The 15,321-nt window shown below is 53.7% G+C and overlaps 1 protein-coding gene across 7 annotated transcripts in view; it reads left to right on the top strand.

Annotated features, from left to right (window-relative positions):
- Positions 1 to 15,321, top strand: part of PROM2 (prominin 2) — an 80,266-nt gene that overhangs the window by 51,575 nt on the left and 13,370 nt on the right. For 5 of the 7 annotated variants that reach the window (XM_055378983.2, XM_055378987.2, XM_019021579.4 and 2 more), the window contains 6 exons: positions 8,615 to 10,639; positions 10,994 to 13,267; positions 13,901 to 13,950; positions 14,370 to 14,572; positions 14,667 to 14,787; positions 15,034 to 15,097. In XM_055378983.2, the coding sequence (XP_055234958.1) occupies positions 13,024 to 13,267; positions 13,901 to 13,950; positions 14,370 to 14,572; positions 14,667 to 14,787; positions 15,034 to 15,097 (682 nt within the window). In that variant the 5' untranslated portion in view covers positions 8,615 to 10,639; positions 10,994 to 13,023. The remainder of the gene's footprint in view (positions 1 to 8,614; positions 10,640 to 10,993; positions 13,268 to 13,900; positions 13,951 to 14,369; positions 14,573 to 14,666; positions 14,788 to 15,033; positions 15,098 to 15,321) is intronic. The other 2 variants (XM_055378985.2, XM_055378984.2) reach the window with 2 other exon arrangements.

Genomic DNA, 15,321 nt, shown 5'->3' with positions numbered 1-15,321 from the left:
AGGTGATTTGCCTGCCTCAGCCTCCCAAAGTGCTGGGATTACAGGCGTGAGCCACCACGACTGGCCTCCACAGTTCTTTTAGTGGAGATTCAAGGACAAAGGACAGGGACTGGCTCCCAGATTCCAGGTTGTGACCAGCAGCAAAGTGAGCAAAGGGACACTACAGAATCCTCTACTGTGCTGAGGTCTTCGATAGAGGAAGTTGCCTTGCAAGGAGGTGGGAGGGATGCTGTGGGATGGGCTGAGCCATCTAGTTGGATATGAAAGGAGAGGGCCTGGGGACCTCCAGGCAGAAGTCCCTGGAGTTCCTCATTTGCGACTGGTCATGCATCAAGTTCCAGGGCCAAGGCTGGTAGGAATGGGCCCCGTGCAGGCATTGGGGGCTCCCCTTCTCCTTCAGAGCTACATGGAGGTGTGGTGCCAGTCAGTGCATGCTCTAACGTATTTAAGTACCAGCAGAGTAAAACAAGAATGAAAGGGAAAAGAGAAGACATGAATTATTTTGTTTATGCTTGACAAGCACAGGATCCTATTTTAATACAACACAACTTATGGATATGTATTTTTATTTTCTTCAGTACTATGTCATTTCCTTCTAAAATACTTTTACTAATTGGGGACTAGGAGAGTAAAACTTAAATGTATTAGGCAGCAAGAATGCAAGTGAGGGAGAAGTGAGGGAGAACAGCCACACTTTCTGAGCTGTGCTCTGACAGGGAGAATTTGCTTGGTACACTCAGAACAAAATGCATCTACAGTCAGATAACCTCGAGACACAGAGGATGGCATTGAAGGCTTCATCCACACAGTGTCTACACTCCCTTCTCCCTGAGCCACAGAGCTCTGTCTTTATTCCAGGCAGCAGAGTGCCCGGCCGAAAGTTCATGTTTCCCACCCTACCTGTAGTTATGTGTGGCCTTATGACCAAGTTCTGGCTAATAAGATGTGAGTTCAAGGTCTGGGGATGACCTCTGGGAAGGCTGTTTAAAGGAAGTTGAGACCAGGAGGGATACACCTCCTCTCAGCCATCTCTGAGCCTGGGATGTGGATGTGATGACTAGACCTTCTGCAGCCATTTTGTTCCTTGAAGTAATCACAAGGTTAGAGACTGCCTTAGGATGATAGAGTAGAAAGAGAGAAGGAGCAGGGGTTGTTGACATTTATGGTGCTGCCGGGACAGCCCTAGATTTTCAACCTCCAGTCTCATTTTATGTGAGAGGAAATATATTTCGGCTTAGGTTTCCCCACTGTTATTTGGAGTTTTCTGACGTATTCAACTGAACCTAATCCAAGAGATACTTGACACAGAAATCCCCCTTCTGGGAGACTCAGAAGTTATAGTAGCAAATTAAAGACAATAAGGAGCTTTATAATCAAGAAACCTATTATAGGCAGAATTCTAAAGATGTCCCTGGAGGACTCCTGTCCCTTGGCTATTCAATCAAATGTCATTCAAGGTATGGCTGTGACACGACTTTGCAGATGTAATTATGGTTACTAACCAGCAGACTTTAAGATAGGGGATCATCCTGAAATATGTAATTGGTTCCAGTGTGAGTCATTAAATACAGATTAGGAAGCGGATGAGTCAGTCAGAGAGATGAGGCAGAAAAGATGAGAGAATATGGCAGATTCAGGAGTCAGAGATTCCAAAGGTGAGGAGGATTGGATGCACCCATGGCTAACAGCCAGCAAGGAAACAGGGGCCTCAGTCCTACAGCTACAAGGACCTGGATACTTCCAACAGCCTAGATTCTACCACAGAGCCTCCAGATCAGAGCCCAAGCCATCAACCCACACCTTGATTTTAGTCTTGTGAGACTCAGAGCAGAGGAACCAGCCGAGCTACCCAACTTCCTACCTACAGAACAGTTAGATCATACATTTGCATGGCTTGAAGCCACTAAGCTTGTGGGGATTTCTTTCAGAAATAATAGAAAATGAATACAGAAACCTGATCACTTTCACGTAAAATATTAAATTTTTGGCAAAATAACACATACATTTGGTAAAAAATAAAACAGTACAAAAAGAACTATACTGAAAAATCAGCAAAACCCTGCCCTGCCCTTGCTGCCTGCAATCACACTTTCTTCTCTTAATTATTTTTTCTGATATTACCTCCATATCTCTAAAAAATGTTGCTGTATCTAGATTTGTGAACACAGACATTGCGTATTAACTTTCTATTATGAGAGAATCAAATGTAGCTCCTTCATCCTTTTTCATCACACTACAATTGCTTTAATATGTTTGTTTTTATTTTTTGTTTCTTTTTTTTTTTTTTTTTTTTTGAGAAAGTCTCGCTCTGTCGCCCAGGCTGGGGTGTAGTGGTGCCATCTTGGCTCACCGCAACCTCTGCCTCCCAGGTTCAAGCGATTATTGTGCCTCAACCTCCTGAGTAGCTGGGATTACAGGCGTGCGCCACCACACCCAGCTAATTTTTGTATTTTTACTAGAGGTGAGATTTCCCCATGTTGGTCAGGTTGGTCTCCAACACCTGACCTCAGGTGATCTGCCCGCCTTGGCTTCCCAAAGTGCTAGGGTGTGTTACAGGTGTGAGCCACCGCGCCCGGCCACAATTGCTATAATATGAATGAATTCCACCTCCAGTGTTGGCCTAACTCTTGCAGGTGTACTATGATTGCATCTCTTTTCTTAGTCCATGTTATAAAATTTCCCTGTTTGGTAACTTGCATAATTTACTAGACACATATCTTTATTTCCAATACTCCATCAGGCACCTTCTACAGAGTTTTCCTTTATTCTAGAATCCCTATCCCCAGGTATCCCTCTTTCCCTGCCATCCACACACACACACACACGCACACACACACCGCTCCTCTCCCACTCTAATCTGGTCTGGGTGGTCTCCAAGTTATGTAAACAGCTGGTTGTCATCCTGAGGTGTCTCTGCCTCTCTTTTGGCATTGATTCACTATTTCCTGATTCCTGTATCTTTCTTATTCTTGGCTTGTGCCACCATTTTCGAGGAATACATCCTCTAGGAAGTTCTACAAAAAAGAATGCAGGATATATTAATGTTTTAGGTCCTTTAGGTCTAATATTGCCATCTTTATGCCACTGAAATAGTAATTTGGCTGGTTATAACAGTCTGAGGGAAGATCATGTGGCCTCTGCATTTGGAGGCCCTTGATCCACACTGTTCTGCATTTGGAAGCACTGCTGCACTGTCTTCTGCATTGGGAAGTCACTGATGCACTGTCTGACATATTAGGAAGGCACTGCTCTGCCGTCTCTGCATTTGGGGGCACTGTTCTGCTGTACTCGGCATTTGGATGTTACTGCTCACTGTACTCCAGCTGGAGGCATGGCTCCAATGTTCTCTGCATTTGGAAGGAAACATTCCAGTGTTTTCTGCAGTGGGAAGCCCTTGTTCCATCCTTCTGTGGATGTGGAAGGCACTGCTCTGCTTGTGTATTTGGGGGACACTGTTCTGCTGCTCTCTTCTTTACCATCATCTTCATCTGCAGGCACAAACCCTTTCTTCTGCTGTGGAGCCACAGCCTCCCTGCCCTTTGCAGGCTGAGGCACTGCTCCACAACTACTGCTTCCCTTTGGAGTCAATGCTCCCCTGTCGTCTGCACTGACCTGGGACTGCTTGGCGGTCTTATGTATTTAAAGAGACAGCATTCCCTCTTTGCTCTGTATGTGGGAAGGCTCACAACCCACACTGTTGTATTGGGAGGCAGGGCTCCCATGCCCCTTGCACTTGGCTGTCTCTGCTGCTCTCTCACTTTCATCTGGAGTCACTGCTTCCCTGCCCAGTGCATTTGGAAGGCATAGCTGCCCTGTCCTCTGCCTTCGGTGGAACTGCCTCACTCCACTGTGCGCTTCCATGGGCCTGCCCCTTGTCCCCTGCATGTGGAAGGCACGGCTCCACTCTCCTCTACATTTGGAGGCATTTCACTGTGATCTGCATTTGGGGACACCACTCCATTTACCCTGTGGTTTGGTTTGGATCTATGTCCCCTCCAAATCTCATATTGAAATGTAATCCCCAATATTGGAGGTGGGGCCTGATGGGAGGACTGGATCATGGGGACATATCCTTCATGGATGGCTTAGCGCCGTCCCCTTGGTAATGAGTGAGTTTTCGCTGTGAGTTCACGCGAGATCTGGTTGTTTAAAGGTGTCTGGCACCTTCCCCTTCTCTCTCTTCCTCCTGCTGTCGCCATGTGACCTGCCTGCTCCCCCTTTACCTTCCGCCAGGAGTGAAAGCTCTCTGAGTCCTCCCCAGAAGTTGAGCAAATGCTGGCACCCTGCTTTGTGTACAGTGCACAGAACCGTGGGCAAGTTACATCTGTTTTCTTTTCTTTCTTTTTGTTTTTGAGGCAAAGTCTCGCTCTGTCACCCAGGCTGGAGTGCAGTGGTGTGATCTCAGCTCACTGCAACCTCAACCTCCTGAGCTCAAATGATTCTCCTGCCTTAGCCTCCCGAGTAGCTGGGACTACAGGTGTGAAACACCATGCCCAGCTAATTTTTGTATTTTTAGTAGAGACGGGGTTTCACCATGTTGGCCAGGCTGGTCTCGAACTCCTGACCTTAAGTGATTGTCCTCCCAAAGTGCTGGGATTACAGGCGTGAGCCACCGTGCCCAGCCTCTTTTCTTTATAAATTGCTCAGTCTCAGGTATGACTTTATGGCAATGTGTAAACAGCCTAACATACCCTGTGTCAGAGGCTCTGCCCACAGCCCTCCACATTTGGAGACATTGGAGCTCTTGTCCTCTGAGTTTATGTGGATGTCACTGATCCAATGTCGTCTGCATTTGGAGCTGCTGTTCCACATCATATGCTTCTTTATTTTTTTGAGACAAGGTCTTACTCTGTCACTGAGGCTGCAGTGCAGTGGCACATTCAATCATAGCTCACTGTAACCTCGAACTCCTGACCTCAAGCGATCCTTCCACTTCCCAAGTGAGTCCTGTGCTTCTGGAAGGAATGGCTCCAACACTCCCTGTCTTTCTAATGCATTGATAATCCACTCTCCTGTGCATTTGGGGGGCCCTGCCGCACTGTCCTCTGCACTTGGATGTCACTGCTCCACTGCCATCTTGATTTTGAGGTCCTTTCTCTGCTGTCCTCTGCATTTGGAACGATCAGCTGGAGTGAGGCAGGCATTTGCAGCAGCGGAACTGCTTTGGTCACTGACTTCATCTGTTTTCCCGCCAGCTTGGTAGTCCATCCCTAAGAGCTCCACATAGCCTTGCTGGCCCCCAGTGGTCCCCCAGAGCACCCCATAGGCTGCCCAGACCTTGGCAGGGAGCGTCTGTATCTCTACACATGCCTACAGTGGGTGTTACACCCTAAACTGCAGCTGCCCCCCAACTAGCTGAAGGCTTCCTGAGATATGTTCTGGGGCCCATCTGCAGCCTAGGCTCCTCCCGGCCACCCAGCTGCTTCCTGCCCCACCCCTTGTGACAGCGTGGAGGGCACCCACCGTCTCCCACCCTCCTTTCTCATGCCTATTCCTTACTTGTGTGTATTGGTCCCTGAGGCTTGGTGCAAAGGCTACTTATACTTAGGGTACAGGCTGCGGTGGACATGGAAGGTGGGGGGAGAGACGGCCACAGGCAGGAAAGGGATCCTGATGCCCCCTCACCAGCCCACACAGAAAGGTCAGGAGCTTATGAGGTGGGGGTGCCCCTGCCCTACAGGATAAGAGCTGTTTCCTGTGAGGGGGGCCTAGGGCTGCCCTGGCAGTGGCTCTCGGGCCTCCTGGCCCACCAGAACGTCCTGGCAAGCTCACAAAACTCACAAACACTGAACTCCACTTCTAGAGATTAGAATTTGGGAGCTCTGGGGCATGAGCCCAGATCCGCAGGTGATTCTGACAGGCAGCCAGGCGGAGACACGGGGGTGAGATGAGTTTTCTTTGCAGCCCACCCAGAGAGGAAAGGCCTTTCCTTTCAAAGAGCCTCAGAAAGCAATGGTCCAGGTCCTTCCTGCTTCCTGGGAGATGCCACGTGGCTCTACTTCTGAGGGGTCTGTGCGGTGGGTGTGGGAGCACCTGGGGCTCTTGGGTGTCAGGTGTCCTATGTCCTCTCCCATGGTCTGTGGAGAGCATGCACTTTTGGTCTGCAGAGTGCACCAGCTGGGTAGGAAAGGGAAATGCTGCTGGGAGTGGGACCCTGGAGGCCTGCACCAAAGTGCCTGCGCTTGTCCTTCCATGCCTTGAACCAGGCGTGGGTGGCCGGGTCTGTAAGGCAGAGAATGTAGGTAAGAAGTGGGGGAGAAGGCAGGGTAGGGTCAGATCTCTGGGTCCTCTCAGTGTGGAAGATGGGAAGCCAATGCTGCTTTCCCCTGACCTTCCCATTCTGCCTCCTGACCCTTGGGGGCGGCTCTTGTCCTGGCTCGGTGCTCCTGGCCCTGCCTCATCTCACTGTCACTGTCCTGAGAGGGAGTCCAAGCTGCAGAGCAGGGCTGGGCAGTGCAGGACGACGGCACAGGCCCCAGCTGCCAGACCTTTGACCTCCAGGGCCATCTAGCCTTACAAAATCATCCTGGGCGTCTCGCCACATTATTAACTCACAATAACTTGCGGTTAGCTAATCCTTTATGGTCTTTCTGTTTCCACAAATAGTTGTGAGTCTGAGAATCCTTGAGTTGGCCGTTTCATCCTCCCTTTCGGGCAGTGGGTATGAGCCCCGTTTCAGTCTCTCCAGATCCCTTCCAGGCCTCCTCCTGCCATCGGGACCACACACTTTCCCCCCGGTTCTGTGCAGTAGGTGCTCTAATGAGACTGGTTTCCAGGTGCTGAGCAGGGCAGGCTGTGATCAGAGTAGGTAATGGGCTGCCAGAAACTTCCTTCAGGCTTTGGGTCTCACGTTTCACCCCAGCGTGGCACCCCCATCCCAGGCTCCGGGCTATGGTTGGGCAGGCTCATCTTAGGCCTAGCCCTACCTCTTCCCGGGCCCCACTGATGAGAAGCCTCTGCTCTTCCACCCTGGACTCCCAGAACTATCTCAGGGACAAAGGGTGCAACAGAAAGTCTGTCTATTTCAGCTTGTTAGTGCAGAGCTCCTGAGGACCTGAGCAGGTCACATCGGGAGACTCCGGGGGACCCACAGTGCTCGGGAGAGTTTGATGGACAGTGCTGTTGTGAGCCCCCAAGAGGCAGAAACAGACACATGGCCCCTCCAAAGGGGGAACACCAATGACCTCTCCTTCCACTGATGTGGGGGAAGAGACTGAAGGGGAGAAGGTGTCAGGTTAGGCCCAGCGGCTTTTGGCCAACGTGTGTCCACTGTCTTTCTAAGTCCAGTTCTAGGGGGGCTCTGTGATGCTACCAGACCACACGTGGCTTCAGCAGCCTCGAGGTTCTGCACACCAGACTTCTGTCTCTGTCTCCTCCCCAGGGGTCAGGGCTCCAGGGCCCCAGGGAGACGGGCAGCTGATGCCAGTGTCAGATGTGGCCTGAGCCTAACCTTGAGACAAGCCCCCTGCTGATCTTGGAGAGAGAGGGCAGCCGAGGAGGCTCTGGTCAATGAGGAGATCTGGGTCAGGCTGGAAGATGCTGCTTTCGCATTTGACACAGAGGCCATGGAGAGGGGGCAGAGGGGACTCACCCGACCATGGAGACGGGGGAAGAGCACTCACCTGGCCATGGACCATGGAGAGGGAGCAGAGGGTACTCATTGAGGGGACTCACCCAGCCATTGAGAGGAGGCATAGCCTATCCCGTGGGCCCGGGCTGCAAGGACTGAAGTTTTTAGTTGACCGGAAGCCTTCCTACAGCAGGTCTTTCTGGAGGATCTGTTTGATTGTGGCCTGCTTTTTCTAGAAACTCACCCTGCCACAGGGAACCAGAGCACAGCCATCCCTGCCTGCAGGGCCCCTGCCCTCCCAATCTGACCACTTCTAACAAAGCTCCCTGAGGCCCTGATGTCCCGTGGCCTTCTAGTGCCTTACTGGCCTGCCGTCGCCATCATGGGGACTCTCGACACTTTGCTGAAACCCTCACACACTTCCACACTTGGACAGCCTCTGTTTGGGTTGCATCCCATCCTTACTGCCTGGAGAGGCTCTTGAAGAAGGTCCTAGGGCTCACTGAAGAGCCTCCTCCCTTTCCCACCCCACCCACCTCGCCCTTCCTCACCAGGCTCACTCATCACAGCGGCACAGAGTTTTAGTTTGGGGATTCACCCATTCATTCTTCTTCTTTTTAAAAAATCTATTTATTTATTTATTTATTTATTTATTTATTTATTTAAAGACCAGGTTATGAGACTGGCTAATTTGTTTTTTTTTTTTTTTTTTTTCTGTATTTTTGGTAGAGACAAGGTTTCACCATGTTGGCCAAGCTGGTCTTGAACTCCTGGGCTCAAGCGTTCCACCCACCCCGGCCCCCATAGTGCTGGGATTACAGGTGCCTGCCACCAACCCAGCTAATGTTTGTATTTTTAGTAGAGATGGGGTTTCACTATGTTGGCCAGGCTGGGCTGGAACTCCTGGCCTCAAGTGATCCACCCGGCTTGGCCTCCCAAAGTGCTGGGACTATAGGCGTGAGCCACTGCACCCGGCCAGGGGTTTTGGTTTGTTTATTTTCATGGCCCTTATGGGGAACAAATCTTATCTTTAAATGTGTTCAGATGTGCTTTTCCAAAGTTTCGAGACTGGAGAATATGCTGAGAATACGCTGGGTTCTGTCTTCAGGGCTGAAGAGGATATGACGGTGAGTAAAACTCAGTCCTGTCTATGTGGGGGAGACAGAGAGGTAAACGGGTAATATGGGGGCAGGTTTCATATTAAGGGATGCCTTGAAAGGACCCCTCACTCAGCCTAGGGGTCCTAGAGAAGGTGACCACTGAACCAAACTTAAAGGATGAGCAGAAATTGGGTGAACGTGGAGGCTGGGGATAAAGAAGGGAAATCATGAGCAGGGCCAGGATGGAGGGGAGTGTGGTAGGGTGAGCCGAGGACTGCAGGAACTAGCCAGGGGAACTGAGAAGGGCTCCAATGTTGGAAGGCCCTGGAGAAAAATTAAGGAGTCCAGTGTAGGAGCCGCTAGGAGGTTTGAAGCAGGGGAGCCCGGGGTCCATCTGCATTCACGATGGTCCTTTCTGAAGCAATACTCAGGAGGGGTGCTGGAAGGCTGGATGTGTGGCTGCATGCCAGAACGAGGGACAAGAAGTCAGGCAGGGACCCACATTCTGGGAGCGTGGTGGTCAAAATGCTCCAAAATATTCCCAGAAAGGCATCCCAGAGGCCTGTTCCCCCATGGCCACCATGTGCCACAAGCTTGGGCCCAGCCGCTATGCTTACTCCATATAAGGCTGTTGTAGCCAGAGGGCCCTGGTGGACTGGGAGACCCTGCCTCCGGTTGGGACCATCAGTTTCCTCCCACTAGGATGGAGAGTGTGGCCTGTGGTGCTGGTGGGACTCATAGTAGACCACCTGGGAGAACACATAGACTCAGATCGGCAGGGCAGCCCTCTCTGCCATGTTGGATGAGGAGAGTCTATTCTGCAGAGGAGGCCAGCGTGCACTGGGGAGAGGCCCCGTCCCAGAGAGAGGGTCTGAGACAGACATGGGGGCACTTGATGGATTTCCTTTTCCGGGATCTGAGCCCTCCTGAGGGCCCTTGGACTCCAAAAGTGCCCTTGTATCTCTATAATAAATCCTCATGTTTCAAATTCTTCAGTTGACCTAAGTGGGTTTTTCATTGTTGCCATCAAAAATGTTGACTAAGACAGTGGCCGTGCATAGCCTTGATGATCTGGTAAGTGGGTCTTTGTCCCCTTGAGTTGGTTTAAAACTCATTCCCAGTGTATGGCATGGATAGCAGAGGCAAGAAAGAAGAGGAGCCTGTCTTCTTGCCTGCTGTTTCCTTGAGAGTGTCTGAGCATCTTGCTGGTCTATTCCCAGCACGGCTGCGTGAGGCAGCCAGAGGGGCCCAGGGGCTTTGTGGAGGGCAGAGTTCCTCCCCTTGCTGAGGTCTCCATCTCTCCCCGCCTCTTCCGCACCTTGGGGCTGTGGGGTTTGGGGAACATCGATCTTCTGGAGTTGCCTGAGTCAGGGTGAACACGTGGCCCCAGGAGGTGTTTCCAGGGCAACCAGGAGCAGCTTCTCCCGGTCAACCAAAGAATTCCCCACGGAGGTCAGAGGTTGCCAGGGGTCAACAGGAGCAGAGAAAGTGCAGGTATGCCCAGAAAGATGTGAGGAAAAGGAGGGGCCAGGACCCCCCTTGGCCTCCCATCCCCACTTCCAGAAGCCCTCCAGGTGGGCGGCCTGCCCTGCCCCCCAAGGCCCTTAGTGGCTACCCCAAGGGCACCCATGCTTGTGAGCAGCCCCCACCTGCCTGCTTGCTGGGCTTTTCCAGGGAATTCAATTAGAGCAGTGGCTTCCTCGCCTCCTCTGCCCAACTCCAGGGCTGGATCCTGAACCCCACCTGCTCTCCCACACAGGGCTGGGGATGGGAGGAGGCAGGGGCTGACCGGTGGGTCTGATGATAAATTGTTTATTGGGATCCTGCTGGGGGGAAGGGGAGCTGTCCTGTCCACTCCTGGCTTAGCTGCTGACTCAGAATAGTCCTTTCTTCCATGCATCTATTTCTCCATCTGTTCAACAGGCAGATTCAGCATCTTCATCCCGCCCTGGGCTGAGGAAGAGGCTTGGTATGTTTTTGTTTTTCCTAGGGGAATTCTTATCTTCAAACTACAGTGTTTTTACCATACACACAAATAAAAACAATAGCAGTAGCCAATGATTGGCTTAATTATGACAATAATTGAGAAGAGAGAGGGGGTGGGAGTGGAGCACGTGAGGCCAAAGCTGCTTATTTCCCAAGTCCCCAAGGGCTTTTAGTACTAACCAGGAAGCTGGGACCTGAATTCCCCCACCACTAGTGCACCCGAGTCAGAAGACACAAAATCGCCTAAGCGGCAGGTGCTCAGGTGAGGGCTGTGCCCATCTTGCTGCTGATGGGGTGGTTAGAAAGCCATCCCAGGGGAAGGCATTCTTTCTAACAGCCTAAATTGGAGGGAGAAGGAGAAGGGAGAAGCAGTGAGGCCCTGGAGAGACCAGCCCTTCCTCAATGCAGCCTCTGTGGAACCAGGAGCCCCCAATATAGATGCTGGGTTCAGGTGAGTCGGGAGGAAGGGCTGTGGGAGGGCCTAGGCACAGCCTGCACTGAGCTTCACAACACAGTCATAGGCAGTGTGGCCAGGGGCCTCTCTGCACACCCTGGGGTTGGACCCCTACAGGAGGAGCTGGCCCTGGACCCTCCCTGGGGTCCAGGGCCAGCTCCCACCAGACCTAGGGTGCCAGGGCACCCCTAGACTATTCTTCACTGCATCCCTGATCCTCATCTCTGAATCACCCTTTGATGAAGCCCCACTTCCTGTCTCACCCCACTGTAACTGGACTATGCCTTCTACCATTGTGTTCTCTCATCCCCTGGCTCTAAGAAAGCCACAGAGGCAGCAATGGGGAGGGTAAGAGCTCTACTGTGGGCCCAGTCCTGATTCACACCTAAGGCCCTAATTGCCTGATAACCCTACCAGGGACAGCAGGACATCCCTGAGCCTCTCACCCACCCTGCAGACCATCCTGAACTACTGCCCTGGGCTGAGCTTGGGGGTCCTGGGAGCCATGGAGCCAGCCCTTCTCTCCAAGGCTCCCAGTCAGGGGCAGGGAGCTGCCATGGAATCTCACAAACTTTGATTACTTATTTAAATACGAGTAACACGTGTTTAGTGCACAGAAATGAGGAAGCAAAAGACAATGAAAAATTGCCGGCAACTCCACTGCAAAATGATTGCTGTTTTACACCTTCACTGTGTGTACTGATCTGTAATCTTCTTTTTGTTGTTGTTGTTGTTGTTGTTGTTGTTTTTGAGACAGAGTCTCGCTCTGTCGCCCAGGCTGGAGTGTAGTGGCGCGATCTCAGCTCACTGCAAGCTCCGCCTCCCGGGTTCATGCCATTCTCCTGCCTCAGCCTCCCCAGTAGCTGGGACTACAGGTGCTCGCCACCATGCCCGGCTAATTTTTTTTTTTGTATTTTTAGTAGAGACGGAGTAATCTTCTGTTTGAGGAAATGATCGCCATTTTACACCTTCACTGCGTGTGCTGGTCTGTAATCTGCTATTTGCACTTATGAGTGCATGTGAATATTTTTCAGTCACAAGAGACATTTCCACGGCATGTTCTTTAGCAACTGCCCAGTGTGTGATGTAAGAGGCTCATTTTGCTGGTTCCTCAGTGGTGGCTTTCAGGACTGTTTCTGATATCTGCCAGCCCTTCGGTGAATTTCCCCATGACCTGCTCAGCTACAGGTGACTTTTCTGGGCATTGGGCATACAGCTGTTCACAAAACAGAGACCTGTGCAGACACGTTTCTGGTCATATCCTATCACTTCTTTCAACTGCTGACTGGATGAGGTATGGCCAGGCCAAAGGGCACACCTCTGGGATTTGCCCTCCCAAAGGCCTGTGCCTGTCAGGGTGGGCCTCTGTTCCGGATTGGCCTGGCAGTGGGCACTGGGCATGACCTGCAGGGACAGAGCAGGTTCCAGATGAAGCAGGGAGAGCAAGCCTGGGTCCTGGCCCTGTGTGTCTGGTCTTATGACTATTTTGACCAGGGCTTCACCAAGCAGCTGTTTTCCCAGCTCCTAGACTGGGCTGCTGGGGCTGGGCATGGAACAGAATATTTGAAATGGGGCCACTCTAGGTGATCCCAAGCTGCTGAGGTGCCTTTTGGACCCAGCTGGTGGCAGCCGTTGCCTGAAAGGATCTAGGTGGTGGGGAGCCCAGGCTTCCACCCGAGGCCACCAAGGGCGGTCCCAGCCTGGCCCTGCCCCCTACCCTGTGCCTCCACCCCTGCCCTTCCTATGCTCCAAGGCAGACAGGGAGGCGGGAGGCCAGGTAGCTCAGGAACCCAAACCTGTCGGGCAGGTTTTGAGAGCTGTGGAGAGAGGGACAGAGGCTGGAGAAGGATGCATGGCCTGCCCTGGGCTTGCCTGTTCCCTCCTGAGCCTGAGCCCCTTACCTTCCTGACCCCATGAAGCACGCACTGGCTCTGCTGGCTCCCCTGCTGGGCCTGGGCCTGGGGCTGGCCCTGAGTCGGCTGGCAGCAGGGGCTACAGACTGCAAGTTCCTTGGCCCGGCAGAGCACCTGACATTCACCCCAGCAGCCAGGGCCCGGTGGCTGGCCCCTCGAGTTCGTGCACCAGGACTCCTGGACTCCCTCTATGGCACCGTGCGCCGCTTCCTCTCGGTGGTGCAGCTCAATCCTTTCCCTTCAGGTGAGTGTGCCCCTCCCCATGAGGGCCTCAGCATTTGGGTCCCCAGCCTGGCTTCCTCTGTCCCACTCTACCACGGGATGTGCCCAACCTACAAGCAGGCACTTGCCATCTTCCTGGGGTAGAAGGCGGAGGATCTGGGGAGGGCTCCAGAACCTGCTGTGTGACTGTGGGTAGGCCTCACTTCCTCTCTGAGCCTCAGGTGCTCTGTCTGTAAAGTGAGGAGGTTACATTGGAAATACATTAGACCTGACTCAGACATCCTCTTAGTCTATCGGTGCTTGGGTTGGGTGGTCCAGGAGTGGCTGAAGGACCCTCCCAGTCCTGTCCCTTGCTGCTTGAGGGGAAGAACTGCCAGGCCAGGCCCCTTCTCTGCCTGGCTTGCCCAGGCTCAGGACTGACCTGTAGGGTCCAGGAGGAGAGGTCTGCAGCCTCCTCTCTGCTTGCCCTCCTGTAGCAGTGCCAAGGTCAGGGCAGGATGGCACAGGGCTGCGGTGATGCAGCCTTCTGCGAGGGTGCCATGGTGGTGGCAGGAGCCCTGCCTCAGAGCCACTTTGCCCTGGCAGTGGGGAGAGGAGGGACACAGGGGCAGGGCAGTGGCTGCCCCCAAATCCTCATCTTGGCTCTTTCCCATAGAGTTGGTAAAGGCCCTACTGAATGAGCTGGCCTCCGTGAAGGTGAATGAGGTGAGCAAGCTGGGGAAAGGTGCTGGGGGAGGGAGTTCTGGGGTGAGCAGCAGGGTGGGAGCAGAAAAGCCTTGGCTCCCCTTAGCCCACCTCGCTGGGTGTCCACCAGGCAGGGGCTCAGGCATCCTCTCCCCTCCTCTGTGGGCGCTGCAGTCCGCAGACCTGGGTGCAAACCACAGCTCTGCCATTTACTGGCAGTGAGGTTTGCAGGGAGCTGGAACTTCCTAAACTTCAGCTTCCTCCTGTGTAAGATGGTGATGAGCAGTAAGAATGCGGTCACCTCTGGGACGGGTTCCATGAGATGCAGGCCATGCCCCTGACGGCACTCCCGCCCCTTCTGGTTTCCCTCTGGACTCAGGCAGAAGCCAGGGCTGGGCAGTGGGGGTCGGGTCACCCCTCATGCCCTGCTGCCTGCCCAGGTGGTGCGGTACGAGGCGGGCTATGTGGTGTGCGCTGTGATCGCGGGCCTCTACCTGCTGCTGGTGCCCACTGCCGGGCTTTGCTTCTGCTGCTGCCGCTGCCACCGGCGCTGCGGGGGACGAGTGAAGACAGAGCACAAGGCGCTGGCCTGTGAGCGCGCAGCCCTCATGGTCTTCCTGCTGCTGACCACCCTCTTGCTGCTGTAAGGCGCTGCCCAGGGCCCGGGCAGGGCGGGCTGTGGTCCCCAGGCTCCCTCTTACCCAGCAGGCACCTTCCTTCCCCCTCCATTCCCACAGGATTGGCGTGGTCTGTGCCTTTGTCACCAACCAGCGCACGCATGAACAGATGGGCCCCAGCATCGAGGCCATGCCTGAGACCCTGCTCAGCCTCCGGGGCCTGGTCTCTGATGTCCCCCAAGTGAGCACTGTTACCCCTCACCCTCATGTGCCCCTGTGAGCACTGGGCCCGGGCAGGACAGAGCCGAGTGGGCCCTCGATGGCCCATAACCAGCACATCTGAAAGCCGCCTCCTCTCCCGCCCTTGCCTGAGAGTCGACCACCCTCAGGGTGGATGCCATAGGGGCAGGGAAGGGGCCAGGGAGAGATGGGGGTAAGGACTGTGGGTGACCAGGAAGGGCAGCCTCAGGGCCTTGTGTTTGCCTAGGAGCTGCAGGCCGTGGCACAGCAATTCTCCCTGCCCCAGGAGCAAGTCTCAGAGGAGCTGGATGGTGAGGGTCTCGGGGACTGGCAGGTGGGCTGGCTCCCTCCAGGGCCCCTGCTTGGGTGCCTCGGTGGGGGCCTCTCACTCCCTCATTCTGGACACCCCCGGGAACAGGCTGGTAGAGGTGGGGATCAGGCCGGCTGGAGAGCAAGAGTGGCCGCCACTCAGCTGCTGGAGGAAGAAGCCCTGTCCCCGCTCCTTCACTCCCCTCCACCCCCCGGCTCCTGCAGA

This window comes from Gorilla gorilla, chromosome 12, assembly GCF_029281585.2.
Source record: "Gorilla gorilla gorilla isolate KB3781 chromosome 12, NHGRI_mGorGor1-v2.1_pri, whole genome shotgun sequence".
In the NCBI taxonomy this organism is placed as follows: Eukaryota; Metazoa; Chordata; class Mammalia; order Primates; family Hominidae; genus Gorilla; species Gorilla gorilla.
The sequence above is the reverse complement of the archived record's forward strand: the minus strand, read 5'-3'. Positions and strand labels throughout refer to the sequence as shown.